Genomic DNA, 20,562 nt, shown 5'->3' with positions numbered 1-20,562 from the left:
GGGCTGCTCAGCATCACTGCCTTCTGCTCTTCTGACCGCCCCAACTTGAGCTGCCTGGAGGCAATGAAGCAGTGTTTGCAGTCACCCTCAGCAGAGCCCTGGGAAGAGGAACCCACAGCCACAGCTCACTAACACAGCAGCGTCCCAAAGCAGCAGCAGCTATTTGCAGAGCAGATATGTGCCAAGAGCTGGAGATGCAAACGCAGCACAGAATGGTGATGTTGCCTCGAAGGGTGACGTGAAAGCACAGACAGATGTTTTGCCCAGAAGCCTCTGGAGCCGGAAACCTGTGTGCAGCTCCAGACAAGTCCAGGCTGAGAAATGAGGGACAAATTCATTTCCAGAGTGCTCTCAGCAAAGCAGCGCTGCTGGGAGGCAAGCAGAGCTCCCCAGGGGCATGGGATGAGGATCAGGGAGCTCCTGAGGTGCTCGGAGGTGGAGAGTGGGAGCCCACAGTACACAGCAGGGCCAGGACGGGCTGTTTGCCTTCTGCAGTCAGATGTTTCTCTGGAGCTACACAGACTGGTATGATTTTATGGGTTTAATGCAATAGCAGGGCTGCTCTGCTAATTCATTCGTTTGCCATCCCAGGCCTGGAGGTCAGTTGCAAAGGAAGCTGGTAGCTGCAGTGTGAGGAGAGATGCAAAAAGCTGTAACAGTTTTCTGACTTTCTCTGTCCCTTAGGGCACCAATTTCTCTTCCTTCTCATCCTTCCCAGCCAATAGAGAAGAGAAAAGCCTCTCTAGGAAGCCCTGTACAGGACAAGTGCTACAACCAAAGAGATGGGCATCCCCAGCTTCTGGAGCAAGGCGACCGAGCTGCCAGGGCTGCTCCCAGTCTGAGCCCAGCAGAGCTCTCTATTGGCATTCCTCAGTAGGAAGGGTAAGTAAAGGGCTGGAGTCACAGCCTGCACTTTGCTGAGGTGCTCCCATGTAGCCATTCCAGTTTATCCCACTTCTCTCCAGGTTAACCAGGACTTGCACTGCACATCATGGTTTCTCCAGCCCCTGCTAAGGGCAAATCCAACCCCTGGAGCTGCAGGAGCAGCAGGCAAGCAGAATGGCCGTGCTGGGGCAGAGCCCAAAGCACAGCGCAGCAGAAGGGCTGCAGATCCCCCAGAAGAGCAGGTTAACGTGGGCACAACCATGCTGCAAGCTGCTCCCCAGGATCCCCTTTCTTACACGGCAGCTCCAGCTCAAACAGCAATTAGTGTGTGTGAGCAAAGCAGTTCCATGGCTTCAGACAGACGCATCCCAACAGCGCAGTTCAAAGCTGGAGGAAGCACAGAGAGGCCTTGGGCAGGACAGACTGCACTCGGCTCCGACAGCAGCATGCACACAGGTCACCCTGTGCAGGCTGGTCCAGCTGAGGAGTCACAGGCTCTATTTGTAATGCTTACACTTGTTTCCCACCCTATTCTCTGCTGACTCCTTTTCCCCCCAGCAGCCGCTTACAAAATTCAAGAGGTTAAAAGGGGAAGAATTCCTTTTTTTCCATCTAAACAGTCAACGCTTCAATGACGCTACTTGCACAGAAAACATCAACACTCTGCTGTCTCCCCAGTCACAGCTTTGAGAGTGTTTCATCTCTCGAGTCAAAAGAATGCTACAACAGAAACAATACGCTCATGTCATAAACATCACAAGCTAGTTGATTATAGATCTTTGGAAAAGAGAGGAACGCAGTCAGTTTGTCATTGCACTGCACCACAGTCAGCTGCACCAGAACAGCGCGTGCTGCTTGTTCCAACACACATCTTCCTACAGTGCTTATGCAAGAAACACCTTTCTACTTTGCAACCCGAGTTCCACAAGTGGTCAGTGCTAATAGATACACAATAATTGTACAGACAAATCACTGAAGTGGGGACATAAATGGGCCCTTTCCCAGATATAGAAGGTTTTCAATAGTTCCACAATGCTACATCCATGCTACCAAGTTCACCGAATTGGGATTTCACTTCAGAAAAGAAAGAGGAAGAACAAGTTGTCAGTCTCCAGTTAGGAGCAATAACCATAGGAGGCAAAAGGGTCACAAAGGGAGAATTTTGTATCAGCATTTTAATCCTGCCACGACCACGCTCTAAATAACACGTGATTTTGCTTTCTGAACCTGTGGCTCCCACCTCTCACAAGCACAGCTGGTGGAGGCTGCCACGCTAAGGAACAGACAATTGGTATCCATGTGGGTTTGGGGTTTAGATCTGGCATTTTCTGCCAAAAGTCACAGCCTGTCCCCTTCACTGCAGGTCTGGAAACCCAGCCAGCTCAGGGGCTGGAGCCCAGCAGGCAGAGAAGCAGCTGGGAGCTGTTTGGTTCAATGCGCTGCCTTCACGGCTCCAACCTCTCCCTCTCTCCAACCATTCCTCCCTTTACACACCATATGTACATTCTTTCTTCAAAAGCTTTGCTACGAAACTGCTCTAAATGTACAGGGTTCAGCAGTTCCAGCCAGCAGCCTGCCCCCAGGATTACACCACACACATCACAGAGGGAAGGACTACTCTACAGATCAGAACAACTACTGCTTTTTGCAAGTATTTAAAGCAACGTCTGTACACATATTTGCCATCGCGTCACAATCTGATAATTTAGGTCCCAGGAAATCAGGAAAACAATCCTAACCTGGAAAACAATCCCTAATCCTCCCTGTTCACCTCCAGTACATTTTACTTATGTAAGAAATGGAGTGTATCCCCTCCCAGGAGAGCCGGTGACCTGCACGGACTGCAAGTGGTATTGAGTTGTCCTCTGGAGAGCTGCAGATGGAGAAAACCAAACCAAACCCCTCCCAAAACAAAAATCAGTCCCTGTGCTAAAGGAACACAAAGGAAATCTATTCCAAAATAGATCCCTCAAATGTCAAGTACAAATCTGGGCTCTCAAACCACAGCAACAAAACCCTGCGTTTGCTTTGCCCTGCACAGGAAGGGATGTGAGCAGCTCTGCCCAACAAAAAGGTCTTTTTAGCACTGAAAAGAGGAGATCTACACCCAAACAACTCGCAATCAAGTGAACACAGGGAAGATTCAATCTCATGCTACAAACCCGTGCTGAACTCTTCAGGAAGCATTTCTTCCCAACCTCCTGGGAGGGTGTCTGATGGCCTGAACCCTCACTGCTCAACACAGCAGCCCCAACAAGCCCATCTCTCAACACGTTGCAAAATACTGGCGTGAACAATTACCATGGCTATTAATTTCTACTTCATTTTTATATCATAGTGAACCTGGCCGAGGCTTCCCAGCCAAGTACCGTATTTCTAACCTAAAATATTTCAGCAAAACTAAAGTCACATAGTTTTGCAAGCAGCAAAATAGAAAGTAACAAAGTTGTGTCTAACTGGAGGAGAAATATACATTCGTGAGAGCACATACAATTTGTGCAACACAGCTACTCTGAAAGTGATGAACCAAACCGGATTAATCAATGCAGCAGACATGCAGGGTCTGCTAGGTTACGTTAAAACCATGTTTGCTGGTGATTAAATATGTCTACAGAAGATATATTACCATTCTGAATATATTTTCAAGCAGACCAAAAATACCTCATCTATTGGTTACTGGTGTGTTATTTTTAACTAATTAAATACCAGGAGGGGTTTCTCCCTCCTCTCTATAAAAATTGCACTTATTTTCTATTAAACAAAACCAAAAAAAGTTAGACTTCAATTCTATATTCCAGTATATTCACATTGACACTGGATCGTCTTGATGTCAGCCTGCAGGAGTAGGTGTAGCAGTCCTTGCTCTCCAAGATCCCCAGGCACAGAAGGTCCCATGAGTACAAAACCTTCCTTCCTCTGTGCTCTGGTCACTTCTTCATTGTAGTGCACGGGTAATTTATTTTTATTTTTTGTAAGAAAACCTGAGCTTTAAAAGTCTTTAAAAGGACCTGGAATCGAATCTGGCCCATTCTGACCCAAAACAGCTCAGTTCTGCAAGGAACTCCATCCTGTCCTCACTTCACACAGCTCCTCCTGAGACACCACGGCTCTGACCCGAGGCCAGCGAGGCGTCAAACCCCTTCCCCTCCAGTCTCTCTTGACCCAGGAGACTTTCTTCCCGATCCACTTCCGAGGGCTCCTTCTTCCCTCCCTTTAGCACTGCAGCCTCCTGTAGGGCTCCCTGTGCCAATAAAAGAGTCTCTCTGCAATAAGCATGACTTCTTGGACACTGGTGATCAACAACTTCTTGCAAAGTCTTCTCCAGATCATAAAATGTCATCGTAATCCAATAGTTTAGAGTGCTGGCGGGTCTTCCAGAGGCGGTAAAGGCGGAAGTCAAAGTAAGTCTCAATCATTTGCTTACCTAGAGATGAAGCAGAGGGCTGGGTTACACACTGAAGCAAGACAGAGAAACAAGACTGAGCAAAAGCAAAACGGAACAGCACACCCATATGGACAGGGGCACAGGAGAACCTGCCAGCATGTCTCATTTGGAGAACAGTGACATGTAGCATGCACCCGGGGCATGTGAAGGTGCCTGTGAGAAGCAAGCACCTTTTTAGCCATCCTCAGACCCTGAAAGGCTCCTTATAGTCCCCTGGCAAGGTTGGTCTGTGGAGGTGGGAACTGAACACAGCGTGTGTCTCCAGACCTGGAACCTCTGCGCTGACTGCAGGAAGTGGAGCAGCAGACAACGGCTCCAACAGGCTGCAGCAGGCACCACTCTGAGAGTTCAGACTGTTACACATCAAGAGTCAACTCGCTGTAAAATCTGGGGGGAATCAATGAAATAACGTGGAAAATTCAAAACAAAAACTGTGGGTTTGGGGGGAAAATGAACGTCTACCAGCTGCCCCCGTCCTGCAGAGCTCTCTCTGCTGGCAGCAATAGGCTCAACAGGACGCACTGCTGTAAGTCCTGCACCTCCGACTGCAGGTGGGCTCTCGTGAGGCGTTGCAGGCTGAGCACTGCACTCAGGGGCACTGCTGGACACAGCAAGTGGCAAAGGGAGACACAAGGCACAAACAACCCCGGGCTCAGGGCTCAAGGAAGAGATTTTCGCTTTTGAGGCCTGATTAAGATTAGTTTCAGATGACTTTGAGAAGGATTAGAGGGGTTACGCTCTTAGTGCGCCCCAGACTGATCAACGGGATAAATTCAGACAGTCTTCAGCCCAGCCCCCTGGATGATCAGCTGCTCAAGTACACACACAGAGTCCATTGCCTTGCCTGCTGGGCTGTGCAGAAACCCAGGAATTTCCCTGCAAGTTGCTTCTTGTCACTCATGTACAGGCCTGTTTACTTGGGTTCTGCACAGCCAAACCTTGGCAGGACATGAGGACACACACAGGGAATGCTGCACAGCACTGATGTGCTCAGCTCCTGTACACTCCTACATGGGTAAGAGGGAGTTAAGAATAAGCCAGGAGCGTCAATGCCAGCTGTGTGCAGCACAGGAAGTACCCAAGAGCTTACAGCCTAGTGCTGTGTGTCTTTACCTTTCAAAAGAAGAAAGTACTGAGGGGTAAGGCAGAGATAAATTAACAAGGGCAACTTCAGAATGTCATTTGTGAAACTGCACCCATAAATGCGTGGACAAGAGAACAAGAAAAAATCCACAGTGCTTTGAAATAACTTGAGTTACAGGGGGGGAAAACAAAGAAAGCAAAGTGGGCTGAGATACAGAATGGCTGCAATGGGCTCCATCCAAATCACCTGCTACTGAGACAACCTGCTTGGTGCCAGTGGCTTGAGCCCTCTGGAGAAGAAACCCCTGCGCACTTGGAGTTCTGCTCCTATGTATCCCAATGACTCCACACACCCCAGTAAGATGACAAATCTCCCAAATTCAGCCTGGAGAGCTGCTTATTATTTAGGCAATTTGTCACTTCCAGTGGTTCTGAAGAGGTTCTGCAGCTTCAGGCACAAGAAGCAGGACAGCTAAATTGTGAACAAGAGGAATTGCATGGGGAAAGCTAGGCTCAGCAAATGAGCTACACTAAAGATGATTACAAGCAAAAAGATCATGGTAAGGCTTAAGGGAGCTCAAAGCTGCTTTTTCATGAAGATGCCCATGGAAGGAAGTAGGCTGATGTGGAAGATATGGTTCTTTGCACAGAAAAAAATTACCTTGAGCTGATAGTTCAAGTGGAGACTCAAAGGCAACCCTATAAGGATTCATTAAGTTTTTCAGATTCTGAAATAGCTGAAAGGAAAACATACAGAAAGTTAGGAGCTGAAAACAAAGATGAACTACAGGACATTCAGAATTGCTCATCCTTCACCCCTACCTCTAGGAAACAATCCACTACACGGCCTTTAAATAAAACATCCAGTTCAGCAGTAAATAAATCAAATGCTTTGACTGACTGTTCTCCTAGAGGCTTCAGCACCGTCCCTTCCTGCATACCACCAACCATTCCTCTCTGCCTCTGGGGTTGGCACAATCCATAGGGTGGTTCAGCCCCTAACAGCCACTGGTGGGATAGGATGCAGCATGTTCCACCCAGCAAAGAGGATGTGACAGCACAGTGTGTCTGCTGCCTCCCTGGGCTTGGTGCTACTCAGCAGTCCTTCCCAGAGAGGTGACCCACAAAGCTCTTACCTTCTCCCCATTGGGGTTTCCAAGAACATAGCAGCCCATGATGTGAATGATATTTGGTTCAGGATTGATTTTACTCATCAGACGACTCAACCTCTTCCAGAAGCTGGAAGAAATAAAAGAGATCATTAAGAAATTGGTTTCCTCAGGTGGATGCGTGAGTGCAAGCAGCTCAGGAGAGGCCTGAAGCTCACAGCCTGAGCAGCAAGCTGCCCGGGGAGCGATGGAGGGTCTTAGACAAGGAAGAGCAGGGGCAGAACCTCTGCCGTGTGGTAGGGAAGGAGGAGCTGCCCAACGAGACAAGGGAGCTTCAAGGTGAAGAAAAAGGAGCAAAATCCACCAGGAGCATTTTAAAATCCACTTTACTTTTCTCACTACTGACTAGCATGCTGTGCCTGAGGGACATGAGATACAGTGACCCTCCTTGCACGAGGATTATTAGAGCAGACAGGTGGGCTCTAAAGCCCAGCAGCTCCCCTGTGATGCCTGTAATCAGATGTTTGTTTGCAGTATAAGCTCTTCTCAGGACTGCCTCCCAGCCATGCACAGGTGGGATGGAGACATTCACTTCCAAGCACCCGTTCAGCTGCATGCCCACAGATTTCTGGAGGCCCTTGAATTACCAACGTCAGATCTGCTATGCCCCCAGCACATTCAGAAGCATGTGTGCACGTGCCTTTTATTGATGGTGTTTGTGCCAGAGCATGAGAACACTGAACAGATGTTGATTTTAATATTCAGCTCTCATGCCAACAATCTTTTGTGTAGGAACAGGTTGGTATACAAGCTCACCCCCACAAAGAAGCACTGCTAGACAAATTACATTTGAGCCAGCACAAGGAAGCAGGCAGCAAAACAGGCAAAGCTTAACTCTCTGCAAGGAAAAGCAAAATTGCCACAGCACTGGACTTTGAGCAGGCTTTGCAGAGACAAATTCCATTTCCCCCTGCATTTAGAAGGGCAGTTATCAGAGACAGCTGTGGGGGAATAGCTTGGATTTCTGCCACCGGTCACCTGCTAAGAAAAGCTACCTCAGCAACTTCCAAGCCCCAGAGGCACGAGGTGCGTGTTCTGGTTTCTGTCAGCAAGGCCTTTGCTAAGAAAGGAAATGCCTTTTTCTCTTTTGATGACTTCTAGTCCAGAGACACACCAAGCAGCAGAGAAGCATAAATCTTCTGCTGACCTGACCCAAAGCTGCACCAGCCCTGAGTTGAGCTTGGTTCTGTCGTCTTTCCAACTCTCCCCCACAGAGTTGTAAGCTGCTGTTTAATTCCCTCTCTGCCTCATCCGCCCCAGGCTAAACCATCCCAGCAAGCTCTGCCCCTCCTTCTATACCACATGCTACAAACACAGAGCAAACAGAGCAGAAAAACGCGACGTGACTCTAGAACATAACACGGTCACTTACAGGATCATATCTTCCTCCTTCTCCACTTTGGCGAAAGTGGCAACTTTGTTCTTTAACAAGTATAAGTGACCTGGACCCCCCTGCAAGAGAGAGAGGGACAAATGCACAACACCTGAAGAAACAGACCCTGGAGATATTGCTTGTTCCATGCAGCCATACCCAGCAGTGCCACAAGGGAGCAGAGTGGACACGCCAGGCCGGCACAGCTTGCTGCAGCCTTCACAGGAGACACCGTAGGCACTAATTCAGAACATTTTCACATACAGAGTACGTCGGGGCTTGGATTATCCATTTGTTGATGTTATTATGCCCATCCTGCTTTAGAAAGACATAGCAATAAGAGGAAAAAAAAATGCCCTTTGCTGTGGGTGGCTGGAGGACAGTAGGGAAGAAAAGAAAGTCCCTTTCATTGGGGTGTGTTAGGGGAGTTGCTGTGGTAGGCAGAAAGAAGCTGAGCACAGCAGGAGAAGCAGGCAAGATGTCACTGCAGAAGAACTGGTATTTGGCAGTAGCAAGCATAAAAAGATTGAATACAACATCAGGAAAATTAAGAGTTGCAGTCTCCAGGTCATTGGGCTGCAAGTGCTACTGCTCTGCAGCACGGGGCACCTATCATCGAATCATACAACTCTTAGAGTTGGAAGGGACTTTGAAAGGTCATTTGGCCCAACTCCCCTGCAATAGGAAGTTTAAGTTAGGCTCACTTCCTCACTTCTTTCAAGGTTCCCTGCACAGCTGCTGGGGCAGCACAGCGCTGAACTCTCAGGAGAAGAGACTCAGGAAGGAAATCCCCACCGAGCCCCAGATACAGCAGCGCCCCGTCTGCCCCAGCACTGCTTCCTCTGCCTGCACCTTCACCCCTCTCCCTCCTCTGGGACTCCAGGCTGTGCCATCTGCTGGTCGGATCTGTGACATCCTTCACTTGTCAGCATCACAGTGAAGCTGTACAAAAACTTGCAGCTATCATATCAGACATACTCCTTCCTTTCTCCAAAAACCTCTTCCTGGGGGCTTCGCTAATGCAAGTTTGCTTAGGTTTCCTTGAAAGCAGCTGAAAAGCAACCCAGCTCTGGAGCTGGCTACACTAAATGTCATCTGCTGCTGTCACAGCAACTTGTGATGGCTTGCTGTCTGGGTAAAGGAGAAGTGAAAGCTGTATGCATTTACTGTAACAGAACCTAACACTGGAATATTGGTTCCTCCATGTACTTTTCCCTATAGAAAAAGAGAAATTTGTGACAAACCACTCCCCCTCTTAACAACTTTCATTACCTGGCAAAATATCAGCATTTTCCAGATTTTGCAGCCTTTCCGATAAATGTTAAGCTTCTTCTCTATTTCCTCTGGAAAACAAAACAAAACATTTTGGGAAAGATGAGCCATGGAGGAAGTGAAAAATGAACCTTGCAAAATTGTTTTTTTCTTCTCAGTAGAGTTCAGTCTTGAAGGCCAAGCAACTCAAGTAGAGTTCAGCATGCATTTTCAATAATGTCAGAGCAAATCCTCACCTTTAATGCTGTGGAAAATGAGAAACCACAGCCCATCACAAGGCAGGCAAGGTGCAGAGCAGCACCAGCTACTGCTCTCTACTGAGTACAGTGCTGTACCAGACCCAGCTGTCCTGAGCCCCTGCTCACCTAAAAGGGTACCTCACAGCAGCATCTTTGCTGCCCTGTGCTTCAAGCTTCTCCTTCATGATCTGTGAGCTTAGCACAGAAAACTGCCTACAGAAGTGAAGTTTTATTATGGCAGCAAATCCAACAGCACCACACTGAGCATCAGGTGTCATTAGGGTGATAAAAACACCTTTGTACATGGTGGCTGAGGTGCAGGGCAAAGTGACTTAACATACTGATCAGATACGTTCGCAGCAGGCAGGACTTAAGATAAAGAAATAACACCCAGCATACCTAGGATGTCTTCAAAGGTGGCGTGTTCGTGGTCCTGGAAGGCAAAAAGAGGCAGATGTAGCAAGGTTTGCTGCCACTACACCAGCTTCCATGACATTACTCAGGTCTTCAGTATCACACAGTTACACTCCCAGACAAACATACCCTTAAGCATGATTTAACCCACTGGGGCTTCTAGTTGCATCGCAGGAATAATCACCCTACGACACACCTCAGCAAAGAAGCTGAAGACCAAATAGTCCATTGGAGGCCAACCTCATCTAAAGACTTGGAGATGAAACCCACAGACCAGCCCAAAGCATACACCATCAGACACTGTCGGTGTCATCAGTGAGTATTTGCCTCTTGGCCCATGTTGTGTATCCAACTGATGGTACTGTACACATCCAAGTTGGCTAACAAATGGCCAACACTCCTAACCCATCTGCCTCTGGCACAGCAGGGTCACCAGTACAGCTGCACAGCTCTCAGTGGAAGGGAGACAGCAGAGCTAAAACCCTGACAGCACTGTCTGCTGCACAGAGACTGAATTTTCTGGGTTGTCAGTCTAACCCTTCCCTTTCACATTAAATGAATGTGAAATGATTAAGAAAAAGAGACCATGACTCCCTGCTGGTGCTTTAGACATTGCTCAGGCAAAATCAAGCTTAAATTCATGGCTGACAGGGAAGCACCACTGTCCGAGGTCTTACATTGCCTAAGGATAAGCAGAAACACAAGTCTTGAGCACGGCAATGTGAAGTTTCGTTCAGGTTGGTCTTGGCTTCCCTTGCTCACCTTCCCCCACTGCCTGGCTGTGCCTACACAGTCTGATCTCCCACATGTGCAGCTTTCATGCCACCTTGTTCTTCCACTTAGACCTGAGTCTCCTCAAAAGCTGTGCCAAATCCCAAACCTGGGTCCAGCACACACCCAGCCCTTTCCTTTCAGCTTTTTCAAGTCACGGTCGTGTTTCAGAATCACTGTACTAGAAACAAAGAAAATAAATCTGTGTGGAGCCAGGTTCCACCCTCCTGGGCAGAGCAGAAGCAATATACTCACATAGAGAATGGGGATGATGGAGGGATCGTCCCTGCGGATAATTGTTGGGACGTATTCAGCTTTGGGCACCTTGGAAGAAATGAGCTGTAAAGAAAAAAAGAGAATTGCAACAGGATGAGGAGAGGCCAATAGAGAGTTCAGAAGCACAAAGGCTATGCTAACAGTGCCTTGTTCAGTTGCACCTCCTACATGTTATCCAAACCAGAAGATAATCCAGACTATCTGCATTGCTGCAGAAGGTCCTCCAAGCCTTTAGTCCACTTCAGAGCATCCTCAGGCCTGTGGAGTACTCCCAAGCATCACAGTTCCCCCAGCCCTCACCAACTGAGTGCACAGCTTGTCCAGTAGTAAAGACTGAATCTGAGATGACAGCCTGTAAAGGGGAGATAGGTGGGCACAGGGGATGCAGCTGCTTGCAGACCCCAGCAAGACTGGCTGTAGCCCAGTAAAGATCACTGCTGTACAGCCTTCCCTGTGTGAGGTTTTATGCTTCTGGCTGGAGAGGACTGTTCAAATTCATGTGCTCAGTGGGCCAGAGGTGGGATGGCTGCATGCCTGAGCCAGGACCAGCCAGGGCTGAGCACAGCAGTGGCCAAGGGATAAGATGACACAGGCACACACAGCCATAGGATGTCAGGCAGATGCAGGCTGCTTGGCAGCTCTGGATGAAGTGTTCAGCCAGCTCGTTAAGAGCCTAACTGGGTAGGCCTGTCGTTAGCACAAGCCAAACTGCAATGGAGATGCAGTTGATTTGGCTGTGCTGTGATTTCAGGCACTGCTTTTCAAGGTGAGAGTGATTCTGTGATGTCCAGGGATGGACAGTCCTCTCGTTCACCCTGCAGATCCTAAACTTAGCAGCTGTCAGAAGTCGGGGCCCAAACAGCTAAAGGTTGCTTGGCTTGGAAACGCTCACCATTATTTTTGGTGGAATAAAGTCTTCTCCATCACACGCCATGGCTTCAAGCTCCTTTTCTGCTTCCCAGTTCAAGTCAAAGTCACCATCCAAAGTGCCACAGGAATCCTGAAGGTCATGGCCTGTCAGAACACAACGTGCATCACAAGGGCAGAACAGCTTGCCTTGTCCACTCAGCCCTGTCTGGCAGCTACCTCGCAAGAAGCACCACAAGCCGTGAGCCTTGTGCCCTCCTTCCTTCCAACACAGTGACAGACACCACACGTCGGGGCTGGCGTCTCTAAACAAACTCTCTTGACAAACGACGAGTGCACACACAGAGTCTGAACCACACATCACATAACATTTCACCAGTCTCACAAGTGTAAGCTTTCAGATGCTAATCACAACAGTCACCCTGTCATTTCAGAAGTGGGGAAGGAGATGGAATGCAGACAGACTCTCTACAATTTAACATTGCCAAGCTGATGAGCAAAAGTCTCCAAAGACTCCAAAACTGGTCTCCTTGTAATAATTACTGGTCCAACTATGTTTTCTCAGTGCTTATACAGAAACTCTGCCCTCTTAGTCAAATTGATCCTGGCAGAGAATCCTAGAGCGCGAGGACGGCCGTAGCAAACACAGCAGTATTTCCACAGTAGACTTGAATGTGCTCTCCGAATTCACCTTACCTGTTGGCCTTCAATGCCTCCTGGGGAAAAAACTATCTGGAAGGAATATAATTGACCGTTAAATGTTAAAAATAAAGCTGGTTCCCTTAAGCCAGGGAGTGAGGAAAGAGAACAGAGGTGCCTCCACTTGTGCCTTTTGGGATGTCCAAGTGTCGTTGGACAGTGCTGGAGCACCAGACACATCTGTCTGAACCATGTCTTTTCCATTCGCTTCTGAGTTAGCTGAGGGAGCAGGGAAGAATCAGACTGCAAAGGAACCATCGGGTCATGTTTTGAACCTGGCCTTTCGTACCTCTGCCCCTGCAACCTGGCACGGTGTGATCTCCAACCAGGAGGGCTGGACCTCATGCTTACCTGAAAGGTCAGTTGATTTCAGTAGTGAAGTTTATGTAATGAATACAACCCATGTCAGCATGGGCAAACTCATAACCATTAAGACCCTTCCCTGCAGGATTTCAAATAATATTGGGTGAATCGGCCATTCTCTTTACAAAAAAAATAAACAAATTGGGAAGATGCTGGCATTTCCTTCTGTAAATTATCACAGCAGCACCTGGGTCCCCACAGGCGGAACACTGTAGCATTACTGAGGATTTCCAGAGGAATTCCTGGCAGCCCAAAGATCAGATTGCCCCAAGCTATCATCTGTGCAGCCTGCACAGACAGGAAATCAAAGTTATGCTTCATGGAGCACTGCAGCTGTGCCCCAAATTATTCTAGGCTACAGAAGAGCTCAGAAGGGGCTCTTGCACAGGAGACTGTGAAGGTTTGCCCCTCTGTGGCGAATGCAACTTTGGACTGGCGTGCTTCCAAGTAGGGTGTTGCCCCCAAGCAAACAAGGGATGGTGGGAACAGAGAGCCATAAGAAAGCTGTACCACTGCGTGTCCTTTGGCTGCTGCACAAAAACATGAGGATAGATGTGCTTGTGCTCTACCTGTAAGTATAGGTACACACAGATGACCAGGTGCATATACCCAGAGTATTATCTGCTCAGATCTCATGAAACTAAAAGGATAACAAATGGGACAAAAGGGAACAGAGAAGTTACTCCAGTGGGACTCCAGTCAACACCTCAGCTGGAGGGTTTGGCCACAGGAGGAAGCTCAAAGGACTCAGAACTCACTTTCTCGAGAGTCATGGAAGGAATCAGCTTTGATGGGAGTCGGGTCACTCCAGGACCTGCTGAAGCTCCTCTCACGCCGTTCGGCAAATGCTAGGATAAAACCAAAGCACGACATTAACAGACTCCAAAGCCACCTCGGTTGCTGCCAGCAAAACAAAACATCCAGTAGATTTCCACCAAAGCTACACATCATGATCTCCCCTGTGCTTGTTCTTCCACTTGCCAACCGTGAGTCCTCTCCACATAGCAAACGAGGGTCTGTCTTCCAGACAGCAGCAGCAGAAGTGCCCACTTTCTGACCCGAGCCATCGCAGGATACGTAACACAGAAAAAAGAGAACGCTCGATGGTCACTCCTTAAATGTGCACTGCTCAAACCTCAGTTTCATCAGGGCGATGCCAATATCCCACTGTAAATGCTCTGACTCAAAAGCCTTCACAAGAAAGTGCACACACAACAGCTAATGACACTTGTGACTAGAAGGCGGCAGCTGTCCAGTCATTTCTGCCTTCTCCCATGTTGGGAGGTTCTCTTCTTGTTCTGTTCCATCAGAGAAGGGGCCTTTAGAAAGCTCATGCTTTCCAAATTTTCTGGCAGCAGAAGAAATGCTTCACCTGCTGTGGTATGAGCATTTTTCACCTCCCCCTTTTTTTTTTAATAGATATATGTATATTTTTATTTCTTCAAGGGCCATTTGTACTGGCATTTCCCAAGCGGAACCCAGGGAGCTCAGCCCAGCTGATTGCCCTGCAGGCAGATTTCTGAGAATCACCAACCATAATGTCTAACTTGGCAATTCCCTGGGAGAGCCATTACATCTAGATTAACAGCCACTTAGGGCCACTCGTGCTTATTTCTAGTAGCAGACAGATCAAGCTCACTGCAGTAACAGCAGTGACAGCATCTCACATCAGCAACACAGGAAATCAGGGCAGATCTGCATTACAAGAGCTGAGATAGAGCCTGTCCTCTGCTGCAGTGTCCAAGTGCAAAGGTCCAGGGAAACAAGTCACATGGAAAGTTCTTCAGGTGATTTCCATCCTCAGCTTTCACTTAAAACAACACATGTAGCTATTGAGCACGTGGAGAAAGCTTTGAAAACATGACCCGAGAGTTACCAAGGCAGAGAGGCATGCCTGCACTTACAGACAGCTCTAGGTGAAGGTGAGCCCTTTTCATTTCAGGCAGTGCTAACTCAGATGCCAATAAAGACACTTTAAAAGGCAATGCTGTTTGCTGTCTACTTCCCACAGCATATCAGAATGGAGAGGAAATTCAACTCAAATTCAACCCAGCAACACTTTTGCTGTGGGCAGTCTGTACACGACATCTGGCCAGGCGGTGGCAAGAACAAGCTGTTTCCTCTCTGGAACAATTCTCAGCTCTCAGGTGCTGGCTACACCACTCTCGGCCCATTCCACAGCTATGAGAGCTGTTCCAGCCAAGTTATGGAGAAGCACTGCCTTCCTCATGGAAAGAGAACTGCTGTTTCCCAGGCCGAAGAGGTGATTCCTTGCCAAGTAAGGCATAACGCTCCCTTTATTTACCCCCTTGCTCCCATCTCTTTCCTGCTGTTCTTTCTCTGCACGACTTTCCTCTCAGATCCCACTGGGCATCTCTCCCCAGGCCCTGCTGTGGGGAAGATGTGGTGGTGGGACAGGAGAGGAGAAAAGAGAAAGCCACCGGTCCACACGGCACACAAAGCACCAACTGCCTCCAGGGAACCACAGCAGGTCCACACCTTCAGCGAGAAGCCAGGCAGCTCACTCTGCTCGACTTTCAGCTCTGGTTCTCCTCGCTGCTACACCATTGATCACCAAATACCATGCAGACGTGGGACAAGGATGCTGCAGCTCTTCCACACCTCAGAGAGGATGCAAATTTCTCATGGCCTATGCAGAGCTTCTTTGGAAACAGCTTAAAGGCTGCGTGCAGATATCCATGTGTCTTGGAGACTTGCAACAACCTGGCCTTCTCTTCATAAGGTAAAATGGCATCAGCAGGTCAAATCCTTCCTCCAGCCCAGTGCTAACTCCTTTCTATTGGTATCTGTGCACAACTTGGGCTCCCTGTAAACCACCAGCACAAACCCCAACTCCTCACAGCCACATCATACAGGTTCTCACTTACTTTGTGCTTTAACCCTTCGGCTCCCCACCATGCGGAGGTGCTTCCGAAAATTCCTGTAAGAAAGTTCAAACAAAAGCTCTGAGAAAGGCAATATGAAGCTGGGCTCAGGAGGACTGAAAAAGCTGGAAAGGGAAAAAATGGGAAGACAGACAGTTCGTTTCCTTCAAGGCATTCAAACACTGAGAGCAGGTACCCAGCCTCTGCTCAGGGTTATGTCTGTCAAGCACACGGTTGTTTCTGAACCCTCTTGGACCAGTGTTACAGAGCAAGTGAGGTTCTATCTGGCTGTCCCATTCTCATGGGCTGCTGTGGGCTTTTTCCCCACTCTCCTGTACATAAGGCACCCGTTCTGCAGCAGCTGCAGCCCATACTAGCAACACTCCTTCTTTTCCTGGTTAGCAGCAGGAGCTTCTCCCCCCTCTCTTTTCTTCCACACATGCACCAGCAGGAAAGTGAGGTGCCCTGGGCTTTGCAGCATGCACACACAGCTCGTGGCTGTGCTCATTCCCAAACACATTCAGAGCAGCTGCTAAAATCCCAGCAGCACCATTAGCAGCCACGCAGCCCATACTGCTCTCCAGAGCGAAATGCTGGGAAATATTTCTTCAGCTTCTTCCTTCTTGGAAGCACTGCTCGGCAAGGCTGACTGCCCTCACCAGCCAGCTCTCTGTGGCTCCCTGTCTAACTATGTGCTTTCCTGCCCAGCACCACAGGCAGACTTCAGTAGGGCTGCAGAGTTCTCAGTTCCAGAGGAAAGCCCACCCAAGGCAAGCCTCAGGGACACAGCAGCACCTCACAGTCTGCATAAAGCAGACCAAACTGGCAACTCCTGAGAACATGTTCAGTCTGGGGAAGAGGAGGCTGAGGGGAGACCTGATTGCTGTCTTCCAATATCTGAAAGGTGCTTACAGAGAGAGCGGGGTTGGTCTCTTCTCACTGGTGACAGGACGAAGGGAAATGGCCTCAAGCTGTGCCAGGGTAGGTTTAGGTTGGATATTAGGAAATACTTCTTTACTGAAAGGGTTGTTAAGCACTGGAATGGGCTGCCCAGGGAGGTGGCTGAGTCCCCATCCCTGAATGTGTTTGAAAACCATTTGGATGTGGTGCTCAGGGACATGATTTAGCAGAGGGTTGATAGGGCAGTATGGTTAGGTCGTGGTTGGACTCGATGATCTTTAAGGTCTTTTCCAACCTGAGTGATTCTATGAGGCAAAGGGACTCAGCCTCCTTAGAGCAAGGGACCTGTCTCCCTTGGTTTCTCATCACTCACCTAGACAGTAACTGAACAGGACAGAAACCAAACTGGACAGCAGAAAAGACACAGGGGATGAGCAGCAAGTGGACTAGCAAGGAAAGGCTCCACTCCTCCTTGAACCCTGCTCAGGTGAGGTGACTTCAGCCTGCACTGCAGCCCTGAGGGGATAGCAGTGACCCACGTACCTGCAGCCTGTATGGAGCAGGGGGTCCTGGATCCCCTCTGCCCCTCCAATGTACACCACAGACATCACACAACAGAGACCGTTGTTGGTGAAAGAGATGAAATGACAAGTTGTCTGCAGCACACACCAGTTAGTAGAATGAGTAAGGACATGGTACAGCCATGCAGACACTTGAACAAACTGGCTGGACTGGAAGGCACATTCAGCACTGACATTGAGGCATTCAGAGCAAGGCAGACACATCTACTCTGGTTTAGAAAGATCAACACAGGTGCAGCTCTTGGGAGAGGAAGAGTCCATGCCATGGTCTGCACTGTCCCTTCTTTGGCTTCAGATCCCATGCAGCCATCAGAATCCAAACAGCAACTCAAGAAGGAAGACCTGAGCTGCTCTGTATGCAAAGCCTTCAGCAGTGCACAGTAACTGATCACCAGGGTGCTTTACAGCATGTTAGATTCAAATCAGCTATGTTCTAAGGGGACCAGAGACGTTCCTTAAACCAACAGGTCTTAAATGTGGTAAATCACCAGAATGAACTCTTTATGGGCCACTGCCAAACTAAGCTTACGCCAGGCACCAAGCACTGAATTAATTGCCAAGGCCGCCTTTACAGGCTTCAGGGCTTTTGGCATTTTGAAATCCATTTTCTGGTTAAATGCTCAGTTCTCCCCTCCAGAGAGGAGCTTCTTCTGGAGCTGGGGACCAGTCTGCCACAAAACAGTGCTGCTCCCAGCTGGTCCTCTCCCATTAGTGAGGGCTGAAGGCAGCTCCCTGGATACATCCTCTAAAAACAGCTGTGAGTGGCTGCAAGGAAAATTCAGGGCTACCCTCTGCATTAAGCATTTACAGAATGGGACAAAGAACGTTTTTCTCCCCTCAGCTCTATTCTAGACAAAGCACTTTGGAAAAGAGATCCCGTGTCTGGGACTACCTCAGTGTGGGCATCCTGCAGCCACCTGGACGCAGGCCCCTCTGTGCTGACATGTTAGCATGAAAGCATGGGCTTTCACCACCATTCAGGGACACTGGGGGAGCAGCAGTTTGCCCTGTGAGCAGCCATAAACCTGCCCAGTCCTCTTGCCTGGCTCCTAAAATTGCACCTTGAAAGCCCAGTGTTACATATTCACTACTAAGATCTCTTCATCAAAATCCAGAATGCAGCCCTGAAGTTACAGTGATAAAATCTCTTTATTACTCCCTATCCTGCAGCACCCCCTGCAGTGCTCCATCTCTTCTCTGAAGAGCAGCATCTTTGTTATCTCAGAGGTGAATGACAGTTGGGATCACTGCAGTACATCAGAGCTCTGCAGAACTCCTCCCCAGCTGGGATCAGCCACTGGTTCATCAGACCACCGGGTGCTGCCCTCCCTCAAGGCAGCACCTTCATGCCAGCAGGTAGCAGTGCCATACAAACTCAGCTCACAGCACACCAGGCTGTGCACTGCAGGTTCTGCAATAACCACTGACCTTCCAAAACACCCAAGGCTGCAAAGGGCTGTGCAGCAAGCACCTGAAACTGGGATACCAGTGCTGGGATCCTCCTCACTCCTCAGCGCTACCTGCCAGGCAATCCTTACACACCGGGGTCTGCTGCCACGGCCCAGCCAAAAAACCACATCACCTTCATCAGCACCGCAGTCCCACCTCCTCCCTGCCACAGGGCAATGCAGACAGCTCTGCTGTACAATCCTTCCTGGGTTCCTCAGAGCAGTCTGTCCCACGAGGCCGGTGTGACACCCGCAGTGCCAAGTGCTCAGCATCACCGAGGTGCACAGCTCCCCTCCTGCACCTGCAAGCTGTGTCAGCAAGTCACCATCCGACAGAGGCTCGTCTCTGTCTAACGAATTATGAGAAATCTCTTTCCTTTTAAAGATACACTGTCTGTTTATTTACCACGTCTTCAGTTTTGATTTGCATTTGTCCTCACAACTGGTGGAAAAAAACACCAAAGAACAAACACCTACTGATAAAGAAAACATCTTCCTGGCAATTTCCCCATTGTGAAAATCTGATGTTTTTCTCCCACTTTGTTTTGAACAGTGCTGAAGTAATCAAGGCAGTTTTTAGCCAATGACACAAATGCTGTGTTATCCTTCCTCACAAGCTGCCAAAACACACAAGTCTTGGCCACACTTCAAACAACAGAGTTGTTCTGATTACCACAGTGACCAAGTGATGCGCCCTGCAAACCAGGGTAATAACAGGATGAGGAACCAATCCTCCTTTCTCTCCTTTCTGTCCTTTAAAACAACAACAAGAAATAACCAACAAACAAAAGTAAAACAGGCTTCTGGACAATAGATACATTTATTTTCCTCATGCCTCACATTTCGATGTACCTAAGTAGGTGTAACAATAACACATGAAGTGACTGTTCAGATATTCAGCTAACCTCAAACAAATTCCAGATATTTAGGAAAGGGCTGGGGGAATTGCATTCTTAATTTTCAGCCTGAAAATTAACATGCTTCCCCAAGTTATACCGAGAAGCTTAAAAATAAACTTGACAGCATTCCTTTAAGAAGGATGAGCTATCCCCAGACCAGCAGCATCATTCACTTCCATATTTCCATCACAGGCACTGCTGGTGTCCCTACCAACAGCAACACAGACAGGGACAACCACGTTCAACATCATCAAGAGTCACTAATGACACTGTGGGGGCCCATGCAACACCAGGCACGGTCACGGCTGCGGGAGAGAAGGGCCCTACCTCTGTATAACAGCTGCAGAATCATTCTCTCGTTTCCGTCTCTTCCTTTCTGCGTAGCCCCTGAATGCCCTGGGAAACCATTTTAAGCCATTAACCAACTCCACAGCTTTGAACTGGAGAGGACACAAGACGCAGACAGGAAAGCTCTCACCAGACAACAGAAAGAGACTAGGCTGCCTGAGGGAGACAGCTGGGCCTTGCAGGACTGTGTGAGAGTCAAGGGCTGGCCAACAGTCACCAAACCAAAGGTCCTCACTAGAGTAGATGGCTCCTAAAGAAAGCATAGCAGTGGCCACAGAACTACCCAAAGAATAGGGGCTGACAGCTGTCATCCCTGCTGTGGAGGAATGGACCTAGGAAACTGCAGACACAAAGCCTCCGTGCACCAGTTTCAAGAGGGACAAAAGCTTGCTAGCTTCCGTCCTGAAGGTGAGATTGGCTGCAGTGTGATCCATACGGGCACAGCAGGCGTAGCCTCTAACCTCTTCTCAGCTGACCAACAGTCGTAGCACAGGGAAAGCATGAATGAATATGCTGGACAGGAGAGGAGAGGACAGTTTATTCCATACATCAACAGACAAAGAAATGAAAAATAGAAGATTATACTTACGAGATGCTAGAGATTCCAGAAGATGCAAAGAAAAAAGAAAGAAGAATTCATTAATGC

At 48.7% G+C, this 20,562-nt stretch overlaps 1 protein-coding gene across 5 annotated transcripts in view; it reads right to left on the bottom strand.

Moving 5' to 3' along the window:
• Positions 1 to 2,042: 2,042 nt before the first annotated feature.
• The window catches only part of NSMF (NMDA receptor synaptonuclear signaling and neuronal migration factor), a 41,816-nt gene continuing 23,296 nt past the window's right edge, over positions 2,043 to 20,562 (bottom strand). For 2 of the 5 annotated variants that reach the window (XM_048966103.1, XM_048966105.1), the window contains 10 exons: positions 15,744 to 15,796; positions 13,614 to 13,703; positions 11,819 to 11,940; positions 10,906 to 10,989; positions 9,865 to 9,898; positions 9,227 to 9,297; positions 7,955 to 8,034; positions 6,550 to 6,652; positions 6,075 to 6,150; positions 2,043 to 4,309 (listed from right to left, as the gene is read on the bottom strand). In XM_048966103.1, coding sequence (XP_048822060.1) covers positions 4,212 to 4,309; positions 6,075 to 6,150; positions 6,550 to 6,652; positions 7,955 to 8,034; positions 9,227 to 9,297; positions 9,865 to 9,898; positions 10,906 to 10,989; positions 11,819 to 11,940; positions 13,614 to 13,703; positions 15,744 to 15,796 — 811 coding nt within the window. In that variant the 3' untranslated portion in view covers positions 2,043 to 4,211. Of the gene's footprint in view, positions 4,310 to 6,074; positions 6,151 to 6,549; positions 6,653 to 7,954; positions 8,035 to 9,226; positions 9,298 to 9,864; positions 9,899 to 10,905; positions 10,990 to 11,818; positions 11,941 to 13,613; positions 13,704 to 15,743; positions 15,797 to 19,895; positions 19,965 to 20,505; positions 20,512 to 20,562 lie in introns of all 5 variants that reach the window. The other 3 variants (XM_048966106.1, XM_048966108.1, XM_048966104.1) reach the window with 3 other exon arrangements.

Source organism: Lagopus muta, chromosome 19, assembly GCF_023343835.1.
Source record: "Lagopus muta isolate bLagMut1 chromosome 19, bLagMut1 primary, whole genome shotgun sequence".
Classification (NCBI taxonomy): domain Eukaryota; kingdom Metazoa; phylum Chordata; class Aves; order Galliformes; family Phasianidae; genus Lagopus; species Lagopus muta.
Note: the sequence above shows the minus strand (reverse complement) of the source record. Positions and strands in the feature narration are given on the sequence as shown.